This window comes from Parasteatoda tepidariorum, chromosome 10 (assembly GCF_982258835.1).
Source record: "Parasteatoda tepidariorum strain Cologne lab strain chromosome 10, Ptep-v5.0, whole genome shotgun sequence".
Lineage (NCBI taxonomy): Eukaryota > Metazoa > Arthropoda > Arachnida > Araneae > Theridiidae > Parasteatoda > Parasteatoda tepidariorum.
This window is the reverse complement of record NC_141764.1, coordinates 54075690-54102620: the sequence shown is the minus strand read 5'-3', so window position 1 is coordinate 54102620 and position 26931 is coordinate 54075690. Positions and strand designations below refer to the sequence as shown.

General features: G+C 27.3%; 1 protein-coding gene across 3 annotated transcripts in view; it reads left to right on the top strand.

The window, feature by feature from the left end:
- Nucleotides 1–26931, top strand: part of Oatp30B (Organic anion transporting polypeptide 30B) — a 68028-nt gene that overhangs the window by 37897 nt on the left and 3200 nt on the right. For all 3 annotated transcript variants that reach the window (XM_087153599.1, XM_016049794.3, XM_043050358.3), the window contains 14 exons: nucleotides 598–695; nucleotides 5824–6246; nucleotides 8623–8764; nucleotides 10016–10164; nucleotides 10875–11037; nucleotides 11297–11490; nucleotides 13701–13885; nucleotides 15064–15283; nucleotides 16288–16452; nucleotides 17489–17569; nucleotides 19177–19294; nucleotides 21260–21428; nucleotides 23776–23963; nucleotides 25902–25966. In XM_087153599.1, the coding sequence (XP_087009725.1) occupies nucleotides 5961–6246; nucleotides 8623–8764; nucleotides 10016–10164; nucleotides 10875–11037; nucleotides 11297–11490; nucleotides 13701–13885; nucleotides 15064–15283; nucleotides 16288–16452; nucleotides 17489–17569; nucleotides 19177–19294; nucleotides 21260–21428; nucleotides 23776–23963; nucleotides 25902–25966 (2125 nt within the window). In that variant the 5' untranslated portion in view covers nucleotides 598–695; nucleotides 5824–5960. The remainder of the gene's footprint in view (nucleotides 1–597; nucleotides 696–5823; nucleotides 6247–8622; nucleotides 8765–10015; nucleotides 10165–10874; nucleotides 11038–11296; nucleotides 11491–13700; nucleotides 13886–15063; nucleotides 15284–16287; nucleotides 16453–17488; nucleotides 17570–19176; nucleotides 19295–21259; nucleotides 21429–23775; nucleotides 23964–25901; nucleotides 25967–26931) is intronic.

The window sequence follows — 26931 nt, the reverse complement described above, 5'->3', positions numbered from 1 at the left end:
ATTTTGCTGTAAAGTAAACCATCTTCCTAAAGGAAAAGATTTTTTTTAAATGAATAAAGTGTAATGTTATGCCTTAAATATAATTTATTTTTTGTTAAGATAAAAAAAAATTAAATCAATGAAAGTAATAGGTTAAACTAAAAGAAAGAAAAGTCATAAACCAAGTTCGCCAATATGTGAGAATTACACCAATTTCTAGTTTACGTATAGGTCACCAGCTATGTATAATGTACACACATATCAAATATGAAAGTATTACTATCATTATCTAATCATATGTGCAATCTATATCAACACGCAAAATAATGTGATCATTTCTTATAACTAAATTATCTTTTACGATAATATCAAAAATAGTATACAATGATAATTATTTAATTTTATTGCGAGTATTGATGAAATATCAACACATCATAATACTAAAATAAGAAACTTGTGGGTTATGGCGATTAATGTTGATGTTGGTGAAAACTTGTAAACAACAGACAGTCTTTATAACTTATTCGAAGTTTGCCAATGAATCCAAACTTCTTCATTTTATGTATTTGCAGATTTAAAATTATTATTCATGTGATTTAAATAATGTTTCATTTACAGGATCTGAATGAGCTAAAAAAATGGCCAGTTGATTACTACTTCAAGTTATCATGTGGATATCTTTTATGAATGATGTTTTTCATTCAGGGAGTAGAATTGTAAGTTTTATATTATAGTAGTATTTATAATTGTATGTTGCTTTACAGTACGTCACGATAAGTATTTTTAATTAGCATAAATGCATATTGTCTGATTGTAATAAGCCTTAAAACATTGAACAGATTACCAAATATTGTAAACTATTCCAATTAGGGATGTAACGAATGTTCGACTACTATTCGGCCCTTCTGCCGAATATTCGGCCAACCGTATTATTAACAGTATTATTTGGAAAACTATTTTTAGGCAGTTTTTTTTTGGGGTGGGGGGAATTTTTAATTGATATAATAAAAAATAAACTAAAATTGTATTTTTTACTATACATTATTAGAAATTTAGTTTTTACACATATTTGTTAAGTTCTAAAACTTGTTAATTTATGTTCTGGTAGACGCATGTAAATGCGAAAATTAAAGAATAGAAACTAGATTACTTTATGCTAAACTAAACCATAAGTTTCGTTAGGCTGATTTTTTTCTTTATTTTAATTGTATTCAGGCAAGTCAATTTAATCGTTTTTTCAATACTTTGTTTTAAAAAAATGAAAATTTTTGCTTGTTTTTCTGTTTTAACTAAAGCGAAGCATGTTAACCGATCATTTCTAATATATAATTCACTTTTTTCTTATGCAATAATGTCGATAACTAGAAAGAGACATAGAAAACAGATTCTCTACGTTTAAGTTATATTTCATAACTAAGAATTTTTTTCTGTTTCTCTTTTGATTTTTTTTTCTATTGAATTTTCTTTTTATTATCATTTATATTATGAGAGCATTGTTTGAAGATCGTTTCTAATGAAAAAAAAAAATTTTATTGTTGTCACGTTTTTCTAAAAATACAGCAATGTGATAAAGTTAAATTAATATTTTTAGTGTTAAAACTCTTGTTTAAGAATTAAGAATGATTTTTGTTTCAGTTTCTATCTAGCTCTTTCTTTTTCAAAAAAACACTTATGTTTTTATTGAAGTTTTTATTATAATGCAGGAATTAAGAGGGTTTCTTTTAGGCTTTAATTTACACTTTTTCTTGAAAATACAGTAATTGGAAGACTGAAGTGTTTAGCTTTAAAATTAGACTAATATCTATTAATATCATCTCTTTCATGGATAATTTGTTCCTGAAAAGTTTTATTTTTAGCATTAAAGTTTTGTTTTAAGAATTACGAGGGTATTTTATTTTTTTTAAACTTTGCAACTTTTTTTTTTTTTTTTTTTTATAGCTGTTAGTCGGTTTTTTATCTTAAATATTTCTAATTATCCTTAATATTTCTAATTATCCTAAATATTTCTAATTATCCTAAATATTTCTAATTATCTTAAATATTTCAAATTATCTTAATATTTAATTATCTATATTATCTTAAATATTTCCCTTTACCTTATACCATTAATACACCTAAGTTTTGATTATTTTTCAATTATGACTGAGCTTATTTCTTTATAAAAAAATATTTATGAATGATCAGGGGTTTGTCCAGACCGAATTTACTACCGTTTAGCGGTACCTTCACAAATTCAACTTTAGTAAAAACGGTAGTTTCACAAATTTACTTTTAGAAAAAACGGTAGTTTCACAAAATACTTTTTCTTAAAATTTTATTTTTGTATTCCTTAAGACATGGTAAATCCATATTCTTGCCATATTTTTGTGTTGGATTTTTAAATATAATTTTTAATTTTTCACAAATTATATCTAAATTTTCACAAAATAGGTACCTCTCAGAAAAACCTAGACAGACCCCTGATGATACTTTTTTAAGAACTTAAAAAACAATGTTGACGATTTTTATGGCCGAAAATTTGATATTCAGTCAAATCACTATTCGTTACATTTGTAATTCCATTTAGCCTGGCTTTTTGCAAAATGCTGATGACATTTTCAAAGCACTATGTTTGTTTACGACAAGTAAACTTTTATTTAATTAATTTTAAATTATGCTTCAAAACTTGTTTCTGGGGAAAATTTTATTTATCTATCTTAAATTTGAAAAATGCAGTTCAGGACAGGGTTGGCAAGATTTTGCCACAGGTGGAAAAAACCATGGTAAATACCGGTAAAAACCGTCCTGGCAAAAACAGGTTTTTGCCAAGCTAATTGGCAAAAAGTGGCAAAAACCTATATTTTCCAAGATGAGAGGACAAAAACACATTTTTGATACAAAATTATTCCTAAAATTGAAATATATACTATAAATATAAATAATTACAAAAAAATTAACAAAATTATTATTCCATAATTAAATGATAATGTAATAATATATCATTTTAGTAGTTTAAAACATTATTGATTGGAAAATTTGTGATTATTCTTTTTTTTTCCAGTGAAATGAACTTATTTTAAATTAATATAACTATAATTTAAAACATAAAATATCTATCAATATGTGTAGTTAATTATTGTACAAATAATCATTTTTTATAATAAATAATAATATTATGCAAATAATAATATTTATTTATTTGTAAAAAAACATTTATTTTAGGATTCTAAAATGAAAAGAGATCACAAACTTTCAATCTTTTAAAAATTATTTCCATTATATTAATTATTAATATGTTAATGTATTAGTATTAAAATTATTATTCCTTATGATTGATTTAAATTTGTTTCAAGTATTTTGTAATAATATTTAATCAGTAATTTAGATAATTTGGTTTTTGCCGGTTTTTACCAGTTTTTGCCGGTTTTTACCAGGTTTTTGCCACTGTCCTGGCAAAAACCCCTTTTTGCCGGCAAAAACTCCAACCCTGGTTCAGGAGTACCTTGCTCAAAACCTGAATGAAAATAATTCTATTAGCTAAGCAAAAGGTAAATGGAAATATTTTGATAGATCATACAAAAAGGGTGATTTTATTAAAATGTAAAATTATGCACTTGACTTTAAATGATTACACAAAATAAACTTATCATTCAATTGGAAAAAGATTTTGTTGAATTAGCATATGCTCATCTAAAAAATACCTAAGTATTTTGATTGCATTAAAATTTAATTTGAAATGTCAAGTATATGAAGACAATTTAAAGTCAAAGGAATACCAGATTAATTACCAATAATGAAAAGAGCATTGGAAAACATTTGAATCATTGCCTAGTGAGATGGTAATTGCTATTTTTGGTTTCAATTAATTAGGAAAAGTAATACACTTAAAAATTCTACATATTATTCAAATGTCAATGAAACAAATGATACATCTGAAATTTATAAATGACAAATTTCTTTGAGGGAACACTGTAGATAGAAGAAACAATTTCCATACTTATAGTTGTCAATAGCAGCAATAAATTCTAATTGAAGGGGAAAAAAATCATTTAAATTCTTGGGGAAAATTTATGATTTTATATTTCGTTGGAACATAAAATCAAAATTGAATTTCCCTATCTTCATTTAATAAATTACATTAAAAAGTGATTTTATTTTTATAACATTTTATACATTGTAAACCTCTATTCGTAAAGGTATACAGTGGTTAAAATTAAATTTAAAGTTGTTTCTACATGGGAGTGACATATGTTGGATATGGTTAGATTTTTCCCATACATCATGCACATGGCAAGCTAATTACATCTTTAAAAATTAATTGCAATATTGCATTGGCTTATAACATTACAAAAACTACTGCAAAATATTTGTAAAAATTTGCATTTTAGGAGAATAAATACAATGATTTAAACTTTTTTTTTTCAAGTTGGTTAAGCTGAGCCCGGGATAGCCTGGTCGGTAGGGCGCTGAGCCCATGTCCAAGAGTTCGTGGGTTCGATCCCCACCGGCCGAAAACTCCCAGTGTGGTAAATGGTGACTGATGCACGTTAAATCTGTCGAGTGGCAAAGTCCTCCATGTTCCCATAACAAATAAATACCTCTGGGGGTACTGATCCAGGAGTTTCCTTGTCTTCTGGATTGGTTCAAAATTACAAGGCTACGGAGTTGAACATTAGTAGTCGTAAGCCCAAAAATTGGGTCAACGACAGATATAAAATAAAATTGGCTAAGCTGGTGAGAATAAATACAATGATTTAACTCTTTTTTTCAATTGGCTTTAGAAATTGGACATAAAATAGAAAAATAAAATTGACTTAAGCTAATCTATTTAATTTAAAATATGTACATAATTTTAACTCTGTTCCGCATGTGAACCTGATGCTTGCTTTAATAGTTATAAATAATTTATTTTTAGATTTTCAAGAAAGACATCAATCTACTTAATAATAAAGGAATTGTGTGAATTTCGTAAAAATGACATAAAATTTCTATATTTTAAACAATAAAACATACATTAAAACACATTTATTAAAGTAAATACGCATTAAAAAAAATTCTAAATGAACTTTAATGAACTACAAAAGAACAATATTAGAAAAAATCCATATGAAAGTATGACCAAACATCTAAAATTGTTCTTAAATGTTAACAAAAAAAGGTTTTATAATGAAAACAATCTGTAAATGTAAATAAGAATCTGGGATATAACATCAAATTTGTAGTATTCAATAAAGATTAAATCTGATTGTCTTACTTAAAATAAATTTTATCACATTTTAATCTTTTAACTGTTATACTTGAAATATCTGTTAAGGTATTTAGATGTTTGAGTTAAATTCCAAGATTAGATGCCTTGAGGAAAAGAGTGAAATAATGTAATCAGTAAAAGGGGCAAAAAACAGTAGAGTTATCGTGAAAGTCTAAATCCTTATTTCCAACAAAACATTCTTAATTTTTCTTAGATAAAAGAAAAGTTCTTAAAAACTTCACTAATAAATTTGTTTGAAAGTAACGTTGTATTCCTCATATAATATTTTGCTTTTACCAAATATTTAGAAAATGTAGAATTTAATTAAATTAATAAAACTAATAATAGTTCTAGTGTTCTCAGTCATGGATGGGATACCTTTAGTCATTGAACCCTTCACCCTTTCTCTGTACACTACTAGACATGTGTACAGAAATTTACTTTCTGGGCCTACATGTGTACAGAAATTTACCTTCTAAATTAACCAAGTAAAACTGTTATACTTCATTTAAAGTAAATAATCAAGTCTCTCCTCAAACTGAGTTCAGGTTTAACTGTGAAATGATTTGTTAGATAATTAAATATTTATTAATTAATTTATTTCTGTCTTATTACAGGTGCAGATTACAGGAGTAACTATGACTACTTGACATTTGAATTAGCTGTCTTTGACAGTAAAACTCCTAATAAAATCTCCTAGTTTTTGTTTTTTTTACTAAATTAATTTATTGCGAGAGAAGTATACTTGAAAGAAATGACTTCCAGTTGCCTTGATTTGAGTATACCATCATCCACTTGTAAGGATGATTTTGCATCTCAGTGGAGGTGTCACAGGCGGACAAAAAGTGCTGGAAGCAATGCCTCACGAGATTTATCTCTGTATACGTCTATGGGATTATATGCTCACCATGGAGTGTTTGCCCCACAAGAACCCAGCACAACAGAAAAGAATTTAGAAGTTTCTTTCAACTGCAAATATGACCTCATTAAGATAGTTGAAAAAACTGATAGAGCTGCATTACATGCTCGTGATCAGCAAGGTTGGTAATATTGTTTTTGTTACTTTTTTGTTTTAAATAACACCATTTGTACCCTAATTTTGTGTTTAAATGCAGGATGACCGTCAGGAAAGAGATGTTTTTGAAATTTTTAGTATTATGGTGTGTTGAGCTTCGTATATTTGTATGCGAATCTAAACTGTATCCAATGCTAGTTTAAAGATGAAATATTATCAGATGCTTAATACTGAAAGTAGTTTCTGTAGAAGTAGTTCATTTTATGTAATATCTTGGTATTTACGTACTATTGAAAACATATTGGCGACATAGCATAACAGCCGCCGCAAAAAAAATACCATCGGAGCTGTCCTCTAATAAATATTAATACATTTGTAAATATTAATAATAATATAATAAGTGCATGACTGAAAAATTAAGGAAAATTATAAGTTAAGCAAAGTAATAAAACAATTGTTACCTGGATACCTGTTGCATTTATTTGATGCAATCTCAGTCATATTTTGGCAGAAAATGTACAGATGTAGATTGTAAAATAGAATAAAAACAATATTTTTCTTAAACCTGTTGCAAAACAAATTCCAATAAATATGATTTGAGATGATGTCGCAATAATCCACATTGTCTTTTATTCAGTCGTTTGAAGGATCCCCATATTATTTTGATCTTTTGGATGTGATCACCTGTTCGGGGCCAACGAAGTTGTACTTATGATTGACTTTCACATGATAAATTCCAGTAACTTCTAATTCTCCCCAACTGTCAGAGTAAATTTTGCTTCCTTCTTGAATGTTTTCAACAATTTTTTCGAAAAAAGTAGTGACAGTTCTATTAGATACAGTTATCAAAAATGTTCTTTGATCTCTCTACGCATGCCACTGAAAACCCACTGTTTTGGCAATACTCAACCCATATTATTTTTCCTTTTGGTGAACAAACTTTTATCTACTCTGACTATGCAACCTGGTCTTCTTATGGACCTAGTCCTAGTATTTTCGTTATCTCTCTTCTTTTTTTTTTCCATGTCAAGAACACAAATCTCACTAGTCGATGACTGCTTTGTCAGCCAAATTAAGTTGCTCGTTACAAAATTTTATGGCTGTTAGCTCTTAACACCAGCAATTAGTGAACGTCTGCTATTAAAGACTGGATGTGGTTTCCCTCAAACCAATTTCCAGTTCTTATTCCGACATGTTGATTGCAACATTGTGCATCTCAAAAAAACCTGTTTTCCAAAATAGAGCTTTACTGGGTGACAACTGCTACATTGACTGTCTGGTAAAATGTTGTATTTTTGCACAAAGGCCATGGCATTTCTTTCACTAATCAGTAAATACCATATTCTCAATTCTATGTTTGCACTTGCCATTGCAACGCACATTTATAATGAGCACAAAAAGGTCGGAAAGTGTTTCGAAAGAAGAAGCTCTTGGTTGCTACTTTGGCTCCTTTCAGGTTACCAGTTTATCCCGTTATCCTTCAAAGTTGACATGGATACGATAGTATGTAAATACCATTATCTTTTTGGGTAAATACCAATATCTTTTTATATATACTAATTTATAAATCTAAAAATCTCTTTCTAGTCATTTATTCTGAAATGTTGGTAAACTACATTTTTGGACTAGGAATGTTTTTCCAGATTTATCTAAACTTTAATTTTCTATTAACTTTTAAAATTTACATTTAAAAAAAATCTCTTCTGCTAATTATTTTTTATAAATTTATTTTATCGTAAGCAATATACCTAACATTTCTTAGTTTTAATTTTATATGGTTCTTTATTACATTAAGTTAAGTGTTAATACTTAATGTAATAAAGAACTTGTTACTGAAGAATGGAGATATTATCAGTTAGAGGTTGCAGCACTTATCAAAATAAATTATAGTGCATTTATTGTATATTGGTGTTCAAGTAAAGGTGGTCAAATCAAGATTTTATCAAAAATTCTTTATGCTTGAGTTTAAAAATCACTGCTTCAATAAGTGATTGAATGAGTGATTGACTGCTTCAATGAGTGATTTTCTTTTCCTGTTAGTCATTTTTTTGGATTTGATGACTTTTGCTTGAACCCAGACAATATATGGTTTAAAAAATGTACACACATTCAAATCAGATGACAGGTGCTTGGATGCAAAAAGATTACTTTCTGTGCAAAGAAACAATGCAATATCGCATTTTATTGAAAGCTCACTTTTAGTTTGTACATAAACAGTTTGTTGTGTATAATAACAAATGATTAAACCAGTATATTTGTTTTAAGCAAGTTTTTTATATTTCAATATCATGTCGATATTTTATGCTAGAAGCATAATTTCATTTATCAGTCTGGAATTAATTAATAAGATTATTTTGAATCTTGGTTTTAAAATCATGTTTGGCACTTTTTGTTTTTCCAGATGATTATGACTTGCTAGAATGTGGTATTCTCTCTTGCCGTCCACGGTTTTTGCAAAAATTTGCCAGTATCCGTATATTTGTCTTCCTTTCTTGTGTTTTAGTAACAGTACAACAAGCTTTGTCTTCTGGTTATTTTAACAGGTAAGATGAGCTTTTTCTGCAATGTTTGTACATGTTATTAATTTTATATTTAGAGTGTTTATTTTTAATTATAAGTCATTTTCTTTGTGTATTAGTTTATTTAATAACAGTTCACACTACAGAGGCAATAGCTGCGGTTTACAGTCCGTGGGGACAAACTCATTATTTGCCTCCCTGGAAGTACATGTTATACGCATTTATGTAGATAATGTAATATCAGATGTAAATAGACTTTTCGGGTCGATTTTTAGTTTTTGATTATGTGCAAACTAAATTTATTAATTAAAATATATATTGAATAAGATTTCACATCTTTAAATAGTGTTTTTTGAATCAAAATAGCTCAACAACAAAAAAACATTCATGCAATTCAGCTTAAAATTGAGCAGTATGTGTTACTAATGTAGTTTCTATTACACTTAGATGCTTTTTTTATCATATTTATTGTTTTTGATTTAATGATAAGAGTTTTTTCTAAAGACATTCTTCTTTTAATGAGTTTGAAATTTCCTAAAAATAATTTCAACAAAAATAATAAATCAGCATACAATGAAAGCGACAATAATAACATACCCCATTGCCTATGTGTATTTAAAAGTTAAATTATCATATTGTGATCATGAAAAAGGATATGAAAGTTTGCTAATAAGCTAATTTTCTAAATCTTTTGCCTAAAGACAATATTTTTTATGCATTAAAATATCATTTGGTAAAGTGTATTGAAACAAATAGAGCATATTTCGAAAAGTACTATATTTTATCTTACTAGTTTTGTAAAAATGATAGTTTTTTGTTGTTTAAACCAACTCCTTCAAAATTTGTGAAGGCAGAGAAAACTCTTTAAACTAAAATCAGTGACATCTGCATGGTTTGCCACAATTAAGAATATTTGTTTTTCAACCAAATTTTTTTAGCACATGGAGAAACATTACTGGTGATAAATTTATATTTCTTAAATTACGTAGGTTAAAACAAAAAGTTTAGCTTCTGTTTAATCTCTTTTCTTTTTTTTAAAAAAATATATATATTTGAAAAAAATTTAATAATGATGTTTGTATCTTCTGTTATACTTTAATATGCAAAACACTTCATTTTAAAATAGGAAATTTCATAATGCAGTGGCTCTTATCCTTAATGTGGTATTATTGAATTTTTTTTTTTTTTTAAGTTTATTTTTTGTAGTTTTAATTTTTAGTACCCAAGATAAATTTTTTTATTTAATGGTATAATAAATTTTTGTTCCTTCTCTAGTGTAATCACAACAATGGAGAAAAGGTTTGATATTCCCAGTCGTGTTTCTGGGGCCATTGCAAGTACATTCGAAATTGGTAATTTATTTACCATTATATTCGTCAGTTATCTTGGCAGTCATAGACATATACCTGTTTGGATTGGTAAAGGTTAGTATTTTTTGTGGTTATTAAAATTTAATATATTTTAATATTTATATTTAAATTTTTTAAACGTTTATGTTAAAATTTACATTGTAAAAGCATTACATTCATTGTTTCTGACAACAATAAAGCCATGGAAAGATGCATGGTCCTTGATCAATCTAGTTTGTTGAACATACATTTATTGTTTCTATTGCTGATAACAATAAAGCTGTAAGAAAATGCATGATCCTTATTCTATCAGGTTAATTTAACCATTCTACTGTAATTGCTTCTGTAGCAATCGTTATTTTTCTTAAAATAATGCTTTGTTTTAAAATGTGTTAATACAATAAAAAAAAATTTAGGAAATCTTTTATATTTGTTAGTTTATAATAATTTGTGATCTATTTTGTGTATTTAAATGTCCTATTAATAATGACATATGTATTAAAAAAAATTATATGAATTATTAGGGAAATAACCTATCAATAATTTAAGCAATAAATAAATTAACAATATTAAATAGTTTCTTTCACATTAATCTTAAACACAAGTAAGGCACAATAATGCTATAAGTTTATTTTGATTTTCCTCAATCATTTTTACACATTTTTTCCATATCACATTAAATTGAAAGGCTTCATTTCAATACATTTTAAAACTCTCTTTCGCTGTTTTCTTGAATTTATCTAGAGTTGCCATCATAATGAATATATTTTTTCTCTTTTTAAAAGGTATCATTGTTATGGGCATTGGATCTCTTGTATTTTGTGTCCCATACTTCCTGGAGCAACATTTGTCGACTGTCCAGATTGGAAATTTTACTCATCCCATGGATGAAAATACTTGCCAATTACCAACCGCCACCGTCCAGTCATCACAGACAGCGCATTCGGGGTAAACTAATTTACTAACGTTATCAAAATCATCAAACATTTTTTGGTTATGTTCCAGTTAACTTTTTTTAAATTTCTGTTGAATTGTTCGTTTTATATTTTTAACTTATTAAAAAATAGTTGTATTAAATACATCCCAAAAGAAACTTTAGTTCAAAATTTAGGAAATTTCGTGCTGTGAAAGGCATTTTAAATTTGTATAACAAATTTATTTACTCTATGAAAAGCTTTAGAAAATCTGATTTATATTTCTTTTTTAGCCACTTCATAAATCCTCCTTCACATGACATCGACCCAACAGCTTGCAATGAAGGACGATCTTCCAATACTCTTTATATTTTAATTTTTATGGTTGCCCAAATATTGATTGGTAGTGGTGGGACTCCAATCTTCACTCTAGGAACAACTTACATCGATGATCACGTTAAGAAAGAAAGCTCCTCCATGTACATTGGTAATTACGTTTCTAGATAATTTTACTTATCCATTATAAGGAATATTTCTTTTGTTGTTGACCTAAAAAATTTTACTTACCGTTGTAAGTGTATAAGTTTTAATTTATTTGTTTGTGTATTTGTTTGTGTATTTATTTGTGTTGTAAGTGTATTTGTTTGTTGGTAATCTAAAATTTTGTGAATTATTATAAGTTTTTTACAATTTTAATTAAAAGCCCGTTGATCAAAATTTAAATCTATGTTTAATACAGACTCTATAACGACCCCTGTGGTAAAAGCAAAAATGGTCTTTATAATATGAGGTGGTTGCCGTATTGTGGCTACATAAAATTAGTGAAAACATATACTTATATTTTAAAAATACTGGATTTATTTTGGCAAAAAACATGCTACATTTTAAATAGAACTGAAACTAACTAATGCAGTTTTTTTCTATGTTAGTTAAGTACAAGTGTTATTTAGTATAGTTCAATAAAGGTTAAAAATAAATTTAAGTTTTTTAAATGGCGTCTTTTAATATTGCACATAAACTTTAGCCCATGTTCAGTGTTTTTTCTAGATTTTTTTTGTTTGATGGAAACATTTTCATGAAATTAGAACACTTTGTTCTTCTTCCTTTAGAATTACATATTGATTTTTAATTATTGTAAAAAAGCGCTTTTCAGGATCTTGAATATTTTATCAATTTGTAATTATGATGTATTCTTTTATCCACTTTCTTAAAATTCTAATTTTTTGCTCTAAACATATGGCATTACACTAATTAAGAGCAGCCACTTAATGAGTGTAATGCCATATCTGAGAACAAAGCAGAAGAGAACCAGAGAAACTAATCCAGAGAACTAAGCAGAAATAAAGTCAAGAAGAATGTTTTAACACCAAATTAAACCACCTCTTTCAACATTTCACAAAATGAATGAATGCATTTTTTTAACAAGAAAACTATGAGCCCTTTGAAAAAAAATTATGAGAGGTAATGATTTTAATAGGAAACTCCAATTTCTAAAGGGCAGTGCAATGTACACTTTTTTTTTACTATAAATTGCACCCTGGACCTCCTAGGTTAAGAATAGGTGGTCCTGTACCTTTCTTCATTTGTTGAAAATTCAAGATGTTTCAAGTTAACTGAGCGGTAACATAAGAAAAATTGAGATTTGAATAGTTTTCTAAAGACTGTTGTTATCAATTGACTTGTTGTTGGTGAAAAAATGTTACGCATAATAGCACAAAAATGTTGAACACCTGTTTCAGAGTGATTTTCTGGGAGTTAAAAATGAAGTAAAATTTCAGTCATTACAATGTTGTAATGAACATTTCATTTTATACATTCTAATGGATATTTTAGTAGCATTGCATCTATGAAACAGCAAGCAGGACTTCATGTAGTGGTCGTTATAATCAGTCATCATAGTAAAGAATGTAGAATGTATATTCTATTTTAACCTCTAAGAATTTTGCCCCTTGGTAAAATTGTACAGAAATTTTCTGCTATATTCTATTTTTCCATTCTATAACATGGAGAAATCCAGCTGGTTTTTTGATGCAGGATGCTTTTCCAAACTTTCTAATACAGAAAAACCTGCGTCTAAAAGTTCAGAAAAAACTGAGACTATTGGTCTGAGGATCTATTTGAGGAAAAAAACATAGAAAAAGGAAGGAATTTACGCTTTATTAATTCACTTTTAAAAAGCGTGTACGAGAGAAAACTGGTTTAATTTTCTATTGCTATTCAATTTTCACATATATTGCATATTGAAATTTGCTGCAAAATTTTGTAATATGGCTCAAAAAACCGTTATTCTTCTGAAGGTTTGAATTTGTCTGTTCAGAACAAAGTTATAGCTTATGGAACATAAAATTGCAGTTTAATTTTGTGGAATTTATGGAATAGATCAATTTAGTTACTGATTTATGCTGATGACATCTATTATTTTAAATCTCTAGCATACTCTGTTGGGTAATAATATTTTCTGATAAATTATTCTATTAAAAGTTGCATGGTAAAGTAGTATGTAACAAAAATTACAATTTAACAAATTATATTAATTTGAAACAATTTAAAACTATTCTATTGCTGTTCTATTGTATTATATAACCAATTTTTTATTCTTTGAAAGAGTATTTTGAATTTTTTGTGTACCTTAAAATTAATCTCTGATAATTTACCTATACTGAATTTAAATGTAACAAATTGTGAAACTTTTTATAGGTTGTATGTACAGTATGGTGGCATTTGGATTGGTTTGTGGTTTTCTGCTTGGAGGATTCTTACTTTCTTTTCATGAAAATTACTTTCTGTATAATACTGTGCCTCCAAATTTATACCCTGGTCATCCAAGATGGATTGGAGCTTGGTGGGCAGGCTTTGTTATTTGTGGTGTGCTTCTGTTACTGGTAAGATCCTTATTATTCTGTTACTGTTGACTATCAGATGCAAATTCTGTTATTTCCTTGGGGGAAAAAAATAATGGAAATGAAGAAAAATAAAAAACCTTATTAGCTTTAAAAATATGCAGATCGAAATAAAATTCAACATGTTTCAAGTGCCCAAAAATAAGCTCTATGTTTTAAAGACTTGTCAGGCAAGAATTCACGTTCATTATTTTTGAGCACTTGAAAAATTACTATTTTCATTTTCTTATACATATTTTTAAAGTCAATAAAGTTTATTTTTCTTCCTCTTTTTACCACTTCAGTTTCTTATTATTTATTTAATACTTTTTTACATAGTCCTCTGCAATAGAATTATATGTAATGTTCCGTAACAATTTTTTTAAAATACGTATAATTACAAACAATGTGCAGTTATCTCAAATCTAAGCAAACAACTCTCATTGTTTAAATTATTGCTATTTTTTGTGTTAAATAGCTTGTAAGGAGTAAAATTACCATAATTAAGTGAATATCATAATATGTATGAATATATACTAGTAATAAAACTAAATTAACAGCGCATAAGTTTATGTGAACTTTGATTGTTCTGCAGCTTACATCATAGTTTTTAGCACAGCTTTGGCTGGTAGGCTATTAACTCATTTCAAAGTTTTTACTTTTATATTTATACAGTAGGGAACCGATTATCCGGAACGATCGGGGACCATCGCTATTCCGGATAACTGATTTTTCCGGTTTTCTGAATCGCAACAAATTGCAGCAATTTTTATTGTTAATCCCAACTAAAAAACATTTTTTTTTTGGAAATAATCTTAAAAAGAAGAAAAAACGATGGAGTAATACACTAATGATTATTTCCAAAATGATGGTAAGGTAAACGTCTTTCAAAAAAGAAAGAAAAATCCTAAAATCTTATGAGGAAAAAAAGTTTTGTTTAAAAAAAATGGCGGGAAAATGTATTGAATTTCGTTCCGGTTTTTTGGTTTTCCGGTTTTCTGATTTCCGGATAACGGGTTCTGTACTGTACATTAAATCTTCTGAATATTTTTGTTTTATTTGTTTATTGTTTTTCTTTCTCAAAGTTATCAGGCATAGTGTTTCTTGTAATTTGTTTTATCTTAATCCAAATCCATTTCTTTAATGTTTCTTTCTGATACTTAAGTAATTTATTGTTTCAGGTGTCCATTCCATATTTTGCTTTTCCAAAAGTCCTATTGAAAGAGAAGCAAAGATTAAGGTGGGAAGAGAAAGGAGAATACTGCAGTACAAGGCGTTTAAAAAGTGAAAGCAACACTTTAGAAAGGCAAAACGGACAAGAAATGGTTACTTATTCTGAACCAAATACTGGTCAGCATAATGTGAAAGATAAAGCTAAAGAATATGGCAAAGATATTAAAGGTAAACATTTTAATTCAATGTTTGATATTCTTCTTTCTATTTTACCACATTGGTACTGTTCTTTCTTCATTTGAAAAGTTTATTAGTTGCATCTGCAAAACTTCTTGCTGATTAGTTGAAAGAACTGTTTCTTTAAAATTAGCTTTTATCCTGTTTATGTTTTAAAATATTTGTGATAGTAGTATATTTTTTGAAATATATATTCTCAAAAACTTCTGAAGCTAAAATAATCAATTATTTTTCAATTTGCATTTACTTAAATGTTATCTTTAATCTTTATTTAGTTTATCTGAGCAAATGTTATTTCCATTATTTCTTTTAAAAAAAATTGCTTTTTTATTTTTATTTTAAAAAAAATTTTTATTCCTTTTAGACTACCTATTTCTTCAATTTTGTTTTCTTTAATTTTAATCATTAAAAAATTAGTTCTTTTTGAAAAACATTTTCACCAAGTAATTAGTGTCATATTTAAACTTTAAAATGTTAGTGACAAGAAAAATATGTTCATGTAAATAACAATATGAGAAACTCTCATGCAAATACATGAATTTTTAAATTATTATCTAACACTAGCACATGGATGTTGTGTACATGTCTAATTATTTATTTAAGTAACATATAATTACTCTGTACAGTAAAAAAAATATGTAGAATCGTTTTTATGAAGAAAGCAACAATTTAACAAATGTAATCATACATTTAGACATTTATTCCATTGTCAATAGTAACGAGATTTTTAAATAAGTTAAGTATAAAATATAGTTTTTTGTCTTTTAGCTTTATCTTTTAAAGAATGTCATTTTTTAATTATTTATCTGTAATAAAAATATTATATGTCACGAAAATATATATTCAGAAAATAATATATATTATTGAAATTGATAATCTGAATATTGGTACTCTTAATGTAAAAATACCCTAACATATTTTTAAAAAATATTTTGAGATTTAATTCCTAAACGTGCATATATTGAAGATTAAACAATACTTTTCAATGTGATTAGATATTCCTGCTTCCATGTGGCGTCTCTTGAGTAATCCAATCTATGTGGTTACATGCCTTGGTTCATGCATGGAGCTAAGTATTGTCAATGGTTTTCTTGTCTTCCTTCCTAAGTACCTTGAAACGCAGTTCAGCATTGGCAAATCTCAAGCAAGCATATTCACAGGTAAGCTTTCTTTGAATGGGGAACATTTATTTTTATTTTACATTATTCAGTGATTGAAATATTTTTTAAAGTTTTCTTGTTTTTTAAATTTGTATTGAAATACTTGCCTTATATATGTAATTATTTTAGAATGTTATGTGTTAACATGTAGTATGCTTCATGTAACAGAGTTATTGTTTATGATTGTTGTTATTTTATAATGAATGATAAAATATTCATCATGAAAAAATAATTAATCTCAAAATAATCAGGGATACTTTGATTAATTTAAATTTCTAGTGATAAATCTGTGTATATCTCCATCAGTTGGCAAAAAAAGAAAAAAATAATAACTTCCTGGTTATCAAGAATGCCCTTAGAATTCATTTATAGTATTTAAATATGTTTTCATTACTTTCTTTTTCAGTAAAAATTGAGAAATGTGGCTGGGAAAGTTACCCAGATAAATATAGTGTAACTTTACCATACCTGGGGCATTGTATTTAAAGCTGACAATAAATTCAATTTCTGAAAAATGTTTCCTTCGCTGGTGGTAAAATGAGCAAAAATAATTCTAGCAGTCTGAAATAGATTATTTATTTTTGTGTATTATATTTGTCCCTGGTACTTATTAAATTGTTAGATTTGCTTTATAAAATTTAAATAGATAATTATTAACAGAAATAGGAAATAAATAGAAATAAGAACATTTTTGTTGGTACATAAAAGGACTTTGCTGTTTTAAAAAAAAATCTTCAGTCTTCTTTGACAAAGGAGTTGAAGAAAGGTAGAAGTTGTCAGTTAGCGAAAAGCTTCAATGCATTGACTGTTTTCAAGAAAAGTGTATAGCTTATTTTCAGATTGTAAGCTCTCGAGATACATTTTCACAAAAAAATTTTTAGAAAATCACTGGTCATTTGAGTAACTGCTGTTTGTCTAATTTTTTAGTTAAAATCCAGGCCAAGTGATTCTAATTGATGGTATATAAAACAAATTTAACTTAAAGAAACCTTCCTGCCATTTTATCTCTGTGCACTAAATTAGAATTATTTTTCAGGTGGAATTGCAATACCTGGAGCTTGTGTTGGAATTTTCATGGGTGGATATTTATTGAAACGCTTACAGCTTAAACCCAAAGGTATTTCATATAATTAGTATCTGCATTTACCCAATAACTGTGACACTAATTATTCATATTATGCAACAACTCGCCCCCCCCCCAATACCGAAAGGCATATCATTTAAAATTTACGGAAAACAATGTATATTCTCTTTGTCATATAACATGTAACTTCATATTTATTCATAAATGTTTTTTGTTCTCACACTGAAAATGATTTTTTTTTGAAGCTTTTTTTTTTGCTTGTAATTATTATCCAAAAGTTTTAAAATATTTATTGAATAAAATAAAATATTTAAAACGTAAGTTAACAATTTAACACTTTTTCTAAATTCTTTTACTATCTTTTAAATTTATGAAATAAAAAGTATAAAACTACAATTGTTTCAGTTGTAGAATAGTTTCACACGCTTTATTAATGTTTTATTAATTTATTAAAATTGTTTAAGTTTTTTAAGTTACTGATGATAACTTAATTATATTTTCAACTTTACTTCTATTCTTTAAGTGTGAAATATATTTCAGTATCGTTAAAAGTTTGACGTTTGAAAATACTTTTAACAAATCCATTTTCAATATCATTGTCAAAAAATGTGAACATTACTTTAAAAGTGCTAGAAAAATGTTACTTAATTAAAATGCAAATACTGCTATTTATTATCATTTTTAAATTTCAAACTAGTAAATCAACTTCCAAAAGTTGTGTCATAGTACTTAATTTCAAAATTTGTATAGTTTAAGCAAATAAATTAAAGCTTTTTTATTTATCACTATTCTTGGTAGACTTCTCACTTTCAAACTGATACAGGACTTATAAAAACCTATTTATTTTATAGCTAAGGTTTAAAAATATTATGTTTTCATCGTTGATTTATTTTTTTGCTTGTCTGTTGAAAAAAAAAAAAGCGTTACTTTTTAGTTATTTATTCTATTTGGCTTAATTTAATAACTATGGATTAATTTTAATTAGATATAGATTGTTTATTCATTTGTTAGTTACTTTTTAGGATAGTTTGATAATTGTTACAAAAAAAATTTTTTTTAATTAATATTGCTGAATTACGTTTTGCAATTTTATTGATGTTTTTTTATTGATCTATCCTATAATTAATTTTTTAAGCGATGCTAGTATATTGGATTTTAATTGCTCATTGCATTTTTGTTTTCAAAAATGTTTTTACATGGATTAAATGCAATTTAATTTCAATTATGCACAGATTATTTATATATTTTATTATTATTTTTGTAACAACATCATACTTGAGAAAGAAAAAACAATTTTTTTAAATATTGCCCAGTATTTTCCCTTAGTCTAATTTTCCCTTTCAATCTCATTTGTAGTTTTGACAATTTATTATTTCTAATGAGATTTGACATTATTTAAATCACCTGATTTTTTTTAAAATAAAAATCATTGATTTATGCTTTCTTAGAGTTGCTGTTTTATTTATAACTTTAATTTACATTTTTATTCAATATAAATTTTGAATTTTAAAAAAAATCCTGTAATTTTATGCAAATCTGCATCGAAAAGTCAAGGAATAAGTTTCTTCTTTTTGAATAAGAACCCTGTGTAAAATTATTTAGTTTTTTTTATGTTGATAAATTATCTTTCTTATTTTTAGGTGCGATTCAGTTTGTCCTCTTCTTTAATATTGTGTGTATGGGTCTTTACACACTTCTATATTTTCTTGGTTGTGACAACATAAGAATGGCCGGAGCAACACTTCCCTACTTCAATAAGTAAATATTGTTCTTCTTTTTATTTATTTTTCTAGATACTGGTAGTTTGTTATTAATGACTAGCCGTTTTTGGCGATCAGATTGGTTACCTTTCAAAATTGTCTTGTGCAATGTATAAACTTTAATGGTAAACAAGCTGAATGCACTGCATAACTGTATTTAAATATTCTTATTCTTTAAACCCTCCTCCATTCCTATAAATAATCCCAAACAATATTTTAGGCAAATTTGTCACTGTCTGGGTATTGACGGCGGCTTTGCCTGCATGAAAGTACTTTGATTTCAATTTTAGCTATTTTCTAGAAATGTTGCCAATATTCTCAAAATTCCATTGAATTTTAGTGTTCAGCCGTAAATGAATAATTTAACAATAACTTGTTAAAAGAAATTTTTTGTTATTTGTTGCTTTATAACGCAGGCACTCTGAAACTCTTGCTAACTGGAATATTTTGTCTGCTTGTCAGTTGAATTAGCGATTTCATATAGCGTGTTTACCTTAGAATTCAATCATTAAATTCTTCAAGGTTTTATTTTATTTTTATTACTTTAAATTTTATGCAAGCTTCAGGGTGCATAATTCCTTAATCCAGCTATTTAGGAAGTTCAAGTCTGTTCTAGGTCTGTTTTTATTTTAAAGTTTTTAATAAATAGTTTATTTTGGCAATTTAGTTTCATTATTCAATGGCTCATGTTAGTTTTCCCCCACATTTAGTAATAATTTAAAATCTGTCTAGCACTCATTAAATCACACACATCACCCTTAGTATAAGTTTGAGATATTTCAACATAGTAGACAAATGAAGTTAAGTTTGAGATATTTCAACATAGTAGACAAATGAAGTATTAAAATTATCTAAAAGCTTCTAAGTATTCAAATTGTGATAAGATAGAAAACTCATCCCAATGCTCCACTACATGCTGTACTAACTCCTCACACAGCTCTGGTGCCATAACTTGAGTATCGTATAGTAGATAGGCTATTTGCTCAAAAACAGGGTTGATTGTGCTCCGAAAAAATCCGGATTTTTCGCTAACTGCTATCCGAAAGTTTCCGGAAATCCAAAGTCCAGAAGTTTCAAGAAATCATCTATAACATTTATATATAAAAATTCTTTTATATTTTTTTTAAAAATATTGGAACTAGAATTTATACTTGGCATCTCTTTCATTTGTAAATATTTTTTCTGGTGGAATAATAAATGTAATTAGAGACAAAAGTAAACTTACACATAATTATTCATTTAAATTATGCTGCATATAATTCATTTAGAATATCATGTTTTGAAAATTTCAATGATTTAAATTTATAAAGATATTAATTTTTTGAATGAGTTTACTCAAGAAATTTTCAGGATTTTTTAGTTGGACCCATAATCACCCCTGCAAAAAGCAAACTAGCATCAATAATTGGTAGGACGGTATGCGGCACCGTAGCACCATTTATATTTGAGTCTCTACAGCCATTTTAGAAAGGATCAAAATAAATCTAAATTACTTCGTACTGAGTTTTTATTTCTATAAAAATACAACAATATTCTGACTAAATACTTAACGTTTAACTAATTGTTCAACACTGCTTAAATTATTGAAGACAACCTAGCAGAATAATAACTATGGGAACAGGAATAATAATTATGATGTTGCTACCAAAAAACAGTGAAATACCCAAGTTTATGGGGCCTCATTAGAGAAATGTATATATGTAACTTATATTGTACAGTTGTTAATTTAAAAGTAATTTTATTGATATTTGTACGGAATCATTGATGTAATGCTGGGGAATTTTACCATTGTATAGTGTTTTATTTATATTATGTCCTTTCTATATAAAAGACAAAATAAGTCTTCCAGACGAATTGTCAGTCAATATTGTAATTATATATGTGTCTATTTTTAATGTCGTTATTTATATATTTATGTGAATTTTGCATTAAATTTTGTAATTGTTTTTTATTTTTATCTTAGTACTTTGAATTCTGAATTTGAGCCTTTTCAAGTGAACTTAACTGCAGACTGCAATATGGGATGTCGCTGCAGTCAAAATGAAATTGAACCTGTTTGTGGAAGTAATGGCATAACTTACTTCTCTCCATGTCATGCAGGCTGTAGAGCTGAAATTGATTACAAATATAATGTAAGTATGACGCTATTAATTTAGTTCCATTTAGTTTTTATTAAATGTGTATGTTTCACACTCTTTTATGTTATAGGAAACATTTATTCTAGATTCGCATTTCACTTACCGTTGTTGATAACTAGTAACACATAGTGGTGTAGTTCTGTTGAACCTGAGTTATTTTATATTTTATTTTATAACCGTCGTCCCAATTTCATGGGTTTACGACTACTAACGTTCAACTCCGTAGCCTTGTAATTTTGAACCAATCCAGAAGACAAGGAAACTCCTGGATCAGTACCCCCAGAGGTATTGATTTGTTGTAGGAACATGGAGGACTTTAAGACTCGACAGATTTAACGTGCATCTGTCACCATTTACTACACGGGGAGTCTTCGGCCGGCGAGGATCGAACCCACGACCTCTTGGATATGGGCCCAGCGCCCTACCGACCAGGCTATCCTGGCCCCCAAACCTGAGTTATTAATTTTAGTAGTGCCAATGAGATAAAATCCATGCCAGTTTACATTGACAGAGCTGCCAGCTTTTTTATTTTTTGATGTTGTTTTTGCCCATTTGTAGTTAGATAAATTAAGTAATTATATTATTTTGAATTTGTTAAAGTAAGTAGCTACTTTTTTTTACCTTGACGCAGAATTTTTACTAAACATATTTGACATACTTTCTTTCATTATTTTGTATTTATTTATTTCAAAATAAATGAAAAATATATTTAGCAGTTAATTAATTTATGATTATGAAATACAGCAGGAAACATTGGTGTCTTTTTCTACGTTGAAGGTAAATACTTCTACACACAGCTCGCTTCCGGACAATTCTTCGAATTTTCAGTTTTTTAGATCTACGAGAAGCAGAAATTCATCATTGAAATTTCTTTAATTTTCAGAATGAATTATTGATTAATTTTTAAATATGAAAAGAAAACATTTTTTGAAGCTACTTTTCTTGGATTTTATATTTTAGTACAAACTTATTTCTAATAATCTAACAAAAAATTTTTAGTAACTATTACACTGTTTTGTTAAGTTAAAAAATACCTAAATATACTTTTGCTTGTAATTAGAGTGTCAGAAAAAAGTATATAAAAGGGACACTAGTAACCCATCTGCGTCAAAGGGTTATAAATTTCGTTACAAGATTATCCAGTATTTATTTATTTATGCATGTTACTTTTTATATATCATGGTGGACAAATTCATGTTAAATCAAATTCACTCGTATTAAATCCTGAAAGCATAAATCTTGCTACCACTGAAAAAAATCTTATGCCAAAGAGTAAAAATTGCTTGATAATTCATAAAAATTAAAATATGTTTAAATCAGAGGTTGAAATTTTAATTATTCTCAACTTAAATAAGATATTATTTAGTGAATTATGTCTCAGAAACCATTTAATATGAAAAATGCAGTTTACTATTTAGTATTTCTTTACGAAACCTTGTTCCAGAGATCATTGGTATGGATTGAGGAGAGAATTGTTTAAAATGTTTTTAATAGTATTCATTTAGCATTCACAAATAAACTGATTATTGATATTTATTTTGCAGTATTTATGGAAGCATTTAAAATGCGACTTCATTGCTTAATTAATATAACAGTTGTTATTAAAGAATTTTAACAGATTTTTTTTCTGACAATAAACATTAAATCTAGAATAAACATTTTTTTAAAGATTTTGCATAGTCAGATTTTGCATAGTTTGTTGTCAGATTTTTAACAAATATCTTAGTTTTTTTAATAATTTTAACTTTTATGTATCCAAAACTATTAATTGAATAATTTATAGCTTTAAATGTTTCGAAAACGAGTTAGTGTTCAAATCTTCTTTTAACAGCAGAAAAAAAACTTAAAATACTTTTTTATGATACGTTATTTTGTGAGCAATTGTTATCTTTAGAAGTGTTTTTTTTAGATCTGTTAGGAAATTCATTGGCCTTTTAAGATTCAATCACTCTTTTCTATTATAGACTTATATTAGAGTATTTATTTGGTGATGTGCAAATTTATTATTTATGTTGTATATTTTCCATTTTGTTTTTAATTTTGATTTTTAAAATTTTTCAATATAGTAGTTTTGCTGAAAGCGCTTTCAAAAAATTATTTTACAATCTCAAAGTTGCTCCTAAGTTTTTCAACAGCGTAAGCCTTTCTTGAAAGATCAATCTGTAGGTGGTGACAAATAAAATGGAGACTTTCAAATATTTACCATTCCTTAAAATACTGGCAAAACATGGTTAATTAAAATAAAAGCTAATTGTTTTATCAAATTTTTTTTGTATTTATAATGCAAAGTTATATTTAATGAAATATATTTTAGTTTGTTAATAATTATTTCTCTTTCTAGAGCTATTCCAATTGTGCCTGTATATTAGCCAACACTTCTCGAGCTCATGAAGTTCTGGCATTTCCTTTAGCAACGAGTGGCCCTTGTCCGAATGTCTGTCATGTTATTATTCCATTTATGATTTTACTGTTTGTCATGACTCTTGTTGTTTCTATTACCCACATGCCACTGTTGATGATTACTTTGAGGTAACTTTAACATTTGATCATCATAACTATTTTTTAAGTTAAACAAGCATTAAAATATTTTTTTTAAAAATAAATAAAAATTGAGTACTCTGAAATTTTACTGTAATTTTTCTTATATATCTATTATATATTTTTAAATGTTAATTATTATTTAATTGCAAATTTTTTTTATCAACTTCTAGTTCTTTCTAGTTATATTTTTAAGCTTTTAGTAAAATTATTTTGAATGATTTATGACTGGCTTAATTTTTTTTCTCTAATTATTCGAGTTTTGTTGTGCTAAGCACTTATTAGTCTTTTGTAATGACCAAGATGTCTATGTATATTTTGTTACTTGTGTTTTTTTTTTTTTTAAACTTTTCTCCCACAAAAGTCAAGTTTAATGTTCTTTCTCTGCATATATATGTTTTCATCTTTTTTTTTTCTTAAAAAATAATAGATTACATTTGATTTTTTATTTTGTATCAAATTTATTGTTTAATTATAGTATAGTAACTATATAGATACAGTTATCTGGTTTAGAAAATGACTATGAATAATTTTAGCATAAATAATGTATACCACATTCAAAATAAATAATGGATGCACAATCAAATATAAATAATATATTTCTGTTTATAATTAGTAGAGAAAAGAAAGTGTGGGAAATGAGTAGTTATCGACCGTGTCTACCTTTATCTATGAAAAGGTACCCCAACATAGAATGGTGTTAATATGTCTTATATACTAGAGAATTGAAATTATATTTTTGTAGTGGTAGATACACTACAGTACTTCCCACCAGAATTTTATCTGTGATAGATTTCGTAGATACCACTAATTGATTCATTGTTTTTTTGTGAGAAGTCAGGAGAGCTGTATTAAGATCACCATACTTTTTGAGTGCTGATCGTGAGAGCTGTATTAAGTTCACAGTCGTGGTCGCTCTTGTGTAGCCTTTAGCAGTCGAGTGTATGCGTTTTACATTGTGTGATCGAGACTGAGAAGCAACAGCCTGAGGAGGGCAATGTCGCAGTCACAAGTTGACAGTCAACTATTCAATGTAGACCATCCATTAAAGTAGGCGTGTTCAAATCGTAGTGGGAGTTTCTGTCAAGGTAGGCGTGTTCTCATCACGTCAAAATGTCACCAATGTGAGGAGAGAGTAGTTATCGACCATGTCAACCTTCATCTATGAAAAGATACCCCAACATAGAATCGAGTTAACATATCTTATATCCTAGAGAATTGGAATTATATTCTTTTAGTGGTAGGTATATACACTACAAAAGGATAATTATTTTTTTCAGAATACTATGAAATTATAATATTTTTACTTCCGCTTTCAAATTTTTGATTTTACCTTGCTTCCATGTGCAATGCTTACTTTTGAATAATTAAACAAGTTAAAGAGGACAAGCTTCACAAGTAGTTTTTGATGAGGCATGAAATTAAATATTTTGATGACCCACGGTAGATTGATTGTAGGACATGGATTTCCAGTAGATCACTGAAGTCAAGCATCATTGTTTGTGGTCAGTGAGCGGTTTGATCAGCTTGTAGAGGGACTGAGGGTGTGTGGTATCAGTTCTCACTAAATTGTTTTGCAGTAAAGTGCTTGACTACTCGTGCAGATTGTAGAGCTACCAAAGTGGGGGAGCGATGCCCTCTGCAGCCAATCAAAATTATGATAGCATGTCTTCGGATCATCCTAGGAGATGTTTCCTAGACGGCCACCAATATCCAACTCTGGTGTAACTTAAGTATCACAACTATATATTTTAACAATTTATGATTGCTTACTGAGTTTCAGACATTTGAAAATGTGTATTACTCGAGGAGTTTTACATTGTAATCTTAAACAGAGTCTAAAGATTCTTTTTTTTTTTTTTTTAAATGTGGTTGAGCTTCTTACATTTTATCATCATTTACTTAAAAATGTATAAATCTGATTTCCAGGTCAGTTGATGAAGAAGAAAGAGCATTTGCTTTGGGAATGCAGTTTGTTATATTCCGCCTTTTTGGTAATTATGTTTTTTTTTCTTCACTCTATTAATAATATGAATAAAAATGTTATTAGGTTAAAATTAAGTGTATAAAATATGTGTGCACATACATACATATACATATATAATATGGTAGAAGATCTTTGTAATGCATACCTCAAAGCTCGAGGCTTTGCATTATGTAGAATTTTGTGTTATAGAACAGTTTAATATTAATACTGTTGAATAATTTTTAAATACTAATACTTTAAAATACATTAATATGCACTAGATTTTGTTCTCAAAAATCATAAGAAATAGGTTTAGAATAAAATAGTTAAAAACATTAAAAATTTAAATCAACAAATTTATCAATTTTAGTTTGTGTTTTAAAATTATTGCAGTATATGGAGAATTGTGTTATATAGAACTTCTACGGTATTAAGCTACATAAACAGCCAATACTTTTAAAAAAATAAATAAAATATCAACTAACTCTTATGTTCCATTAAAATTATTTAATTTTAAAAAAATGCAAAATAAGAGTAAGTTGAAGTAAAATTAATATGTAATAATTAAAAAAATTTCAGTGAAAGTAAAAGCTTTTGTAACAAGTGAAATTTATTAAATGAATGCAATGTTATCTATTTGCATGCATGAACTTATATATTATTGTAAACATTTTAAGAAATTATTCATAACTTAGTAACTGTCAGACATCATTTACAAAAAATGCATATTTAATTTTTTAAACTAATTTGTTTAAAATTAATTTGTATAAATTATAATTCATTTTCTAATTAATCTTATTTCTTAATATATATGTTGTATTTTCTAAATAAAATTTTGAAATTATGCTTAAAATTTTAGGTATAATTATTTTTATTGGTAATAAAAGAGTAAGAAATGTATAAATAATATTAACAACATAAATAACAGGATATTTATTACATTACTAAACTAACCTATCTCCCTTTATAAATTAACCACTAAAGCAATGCACC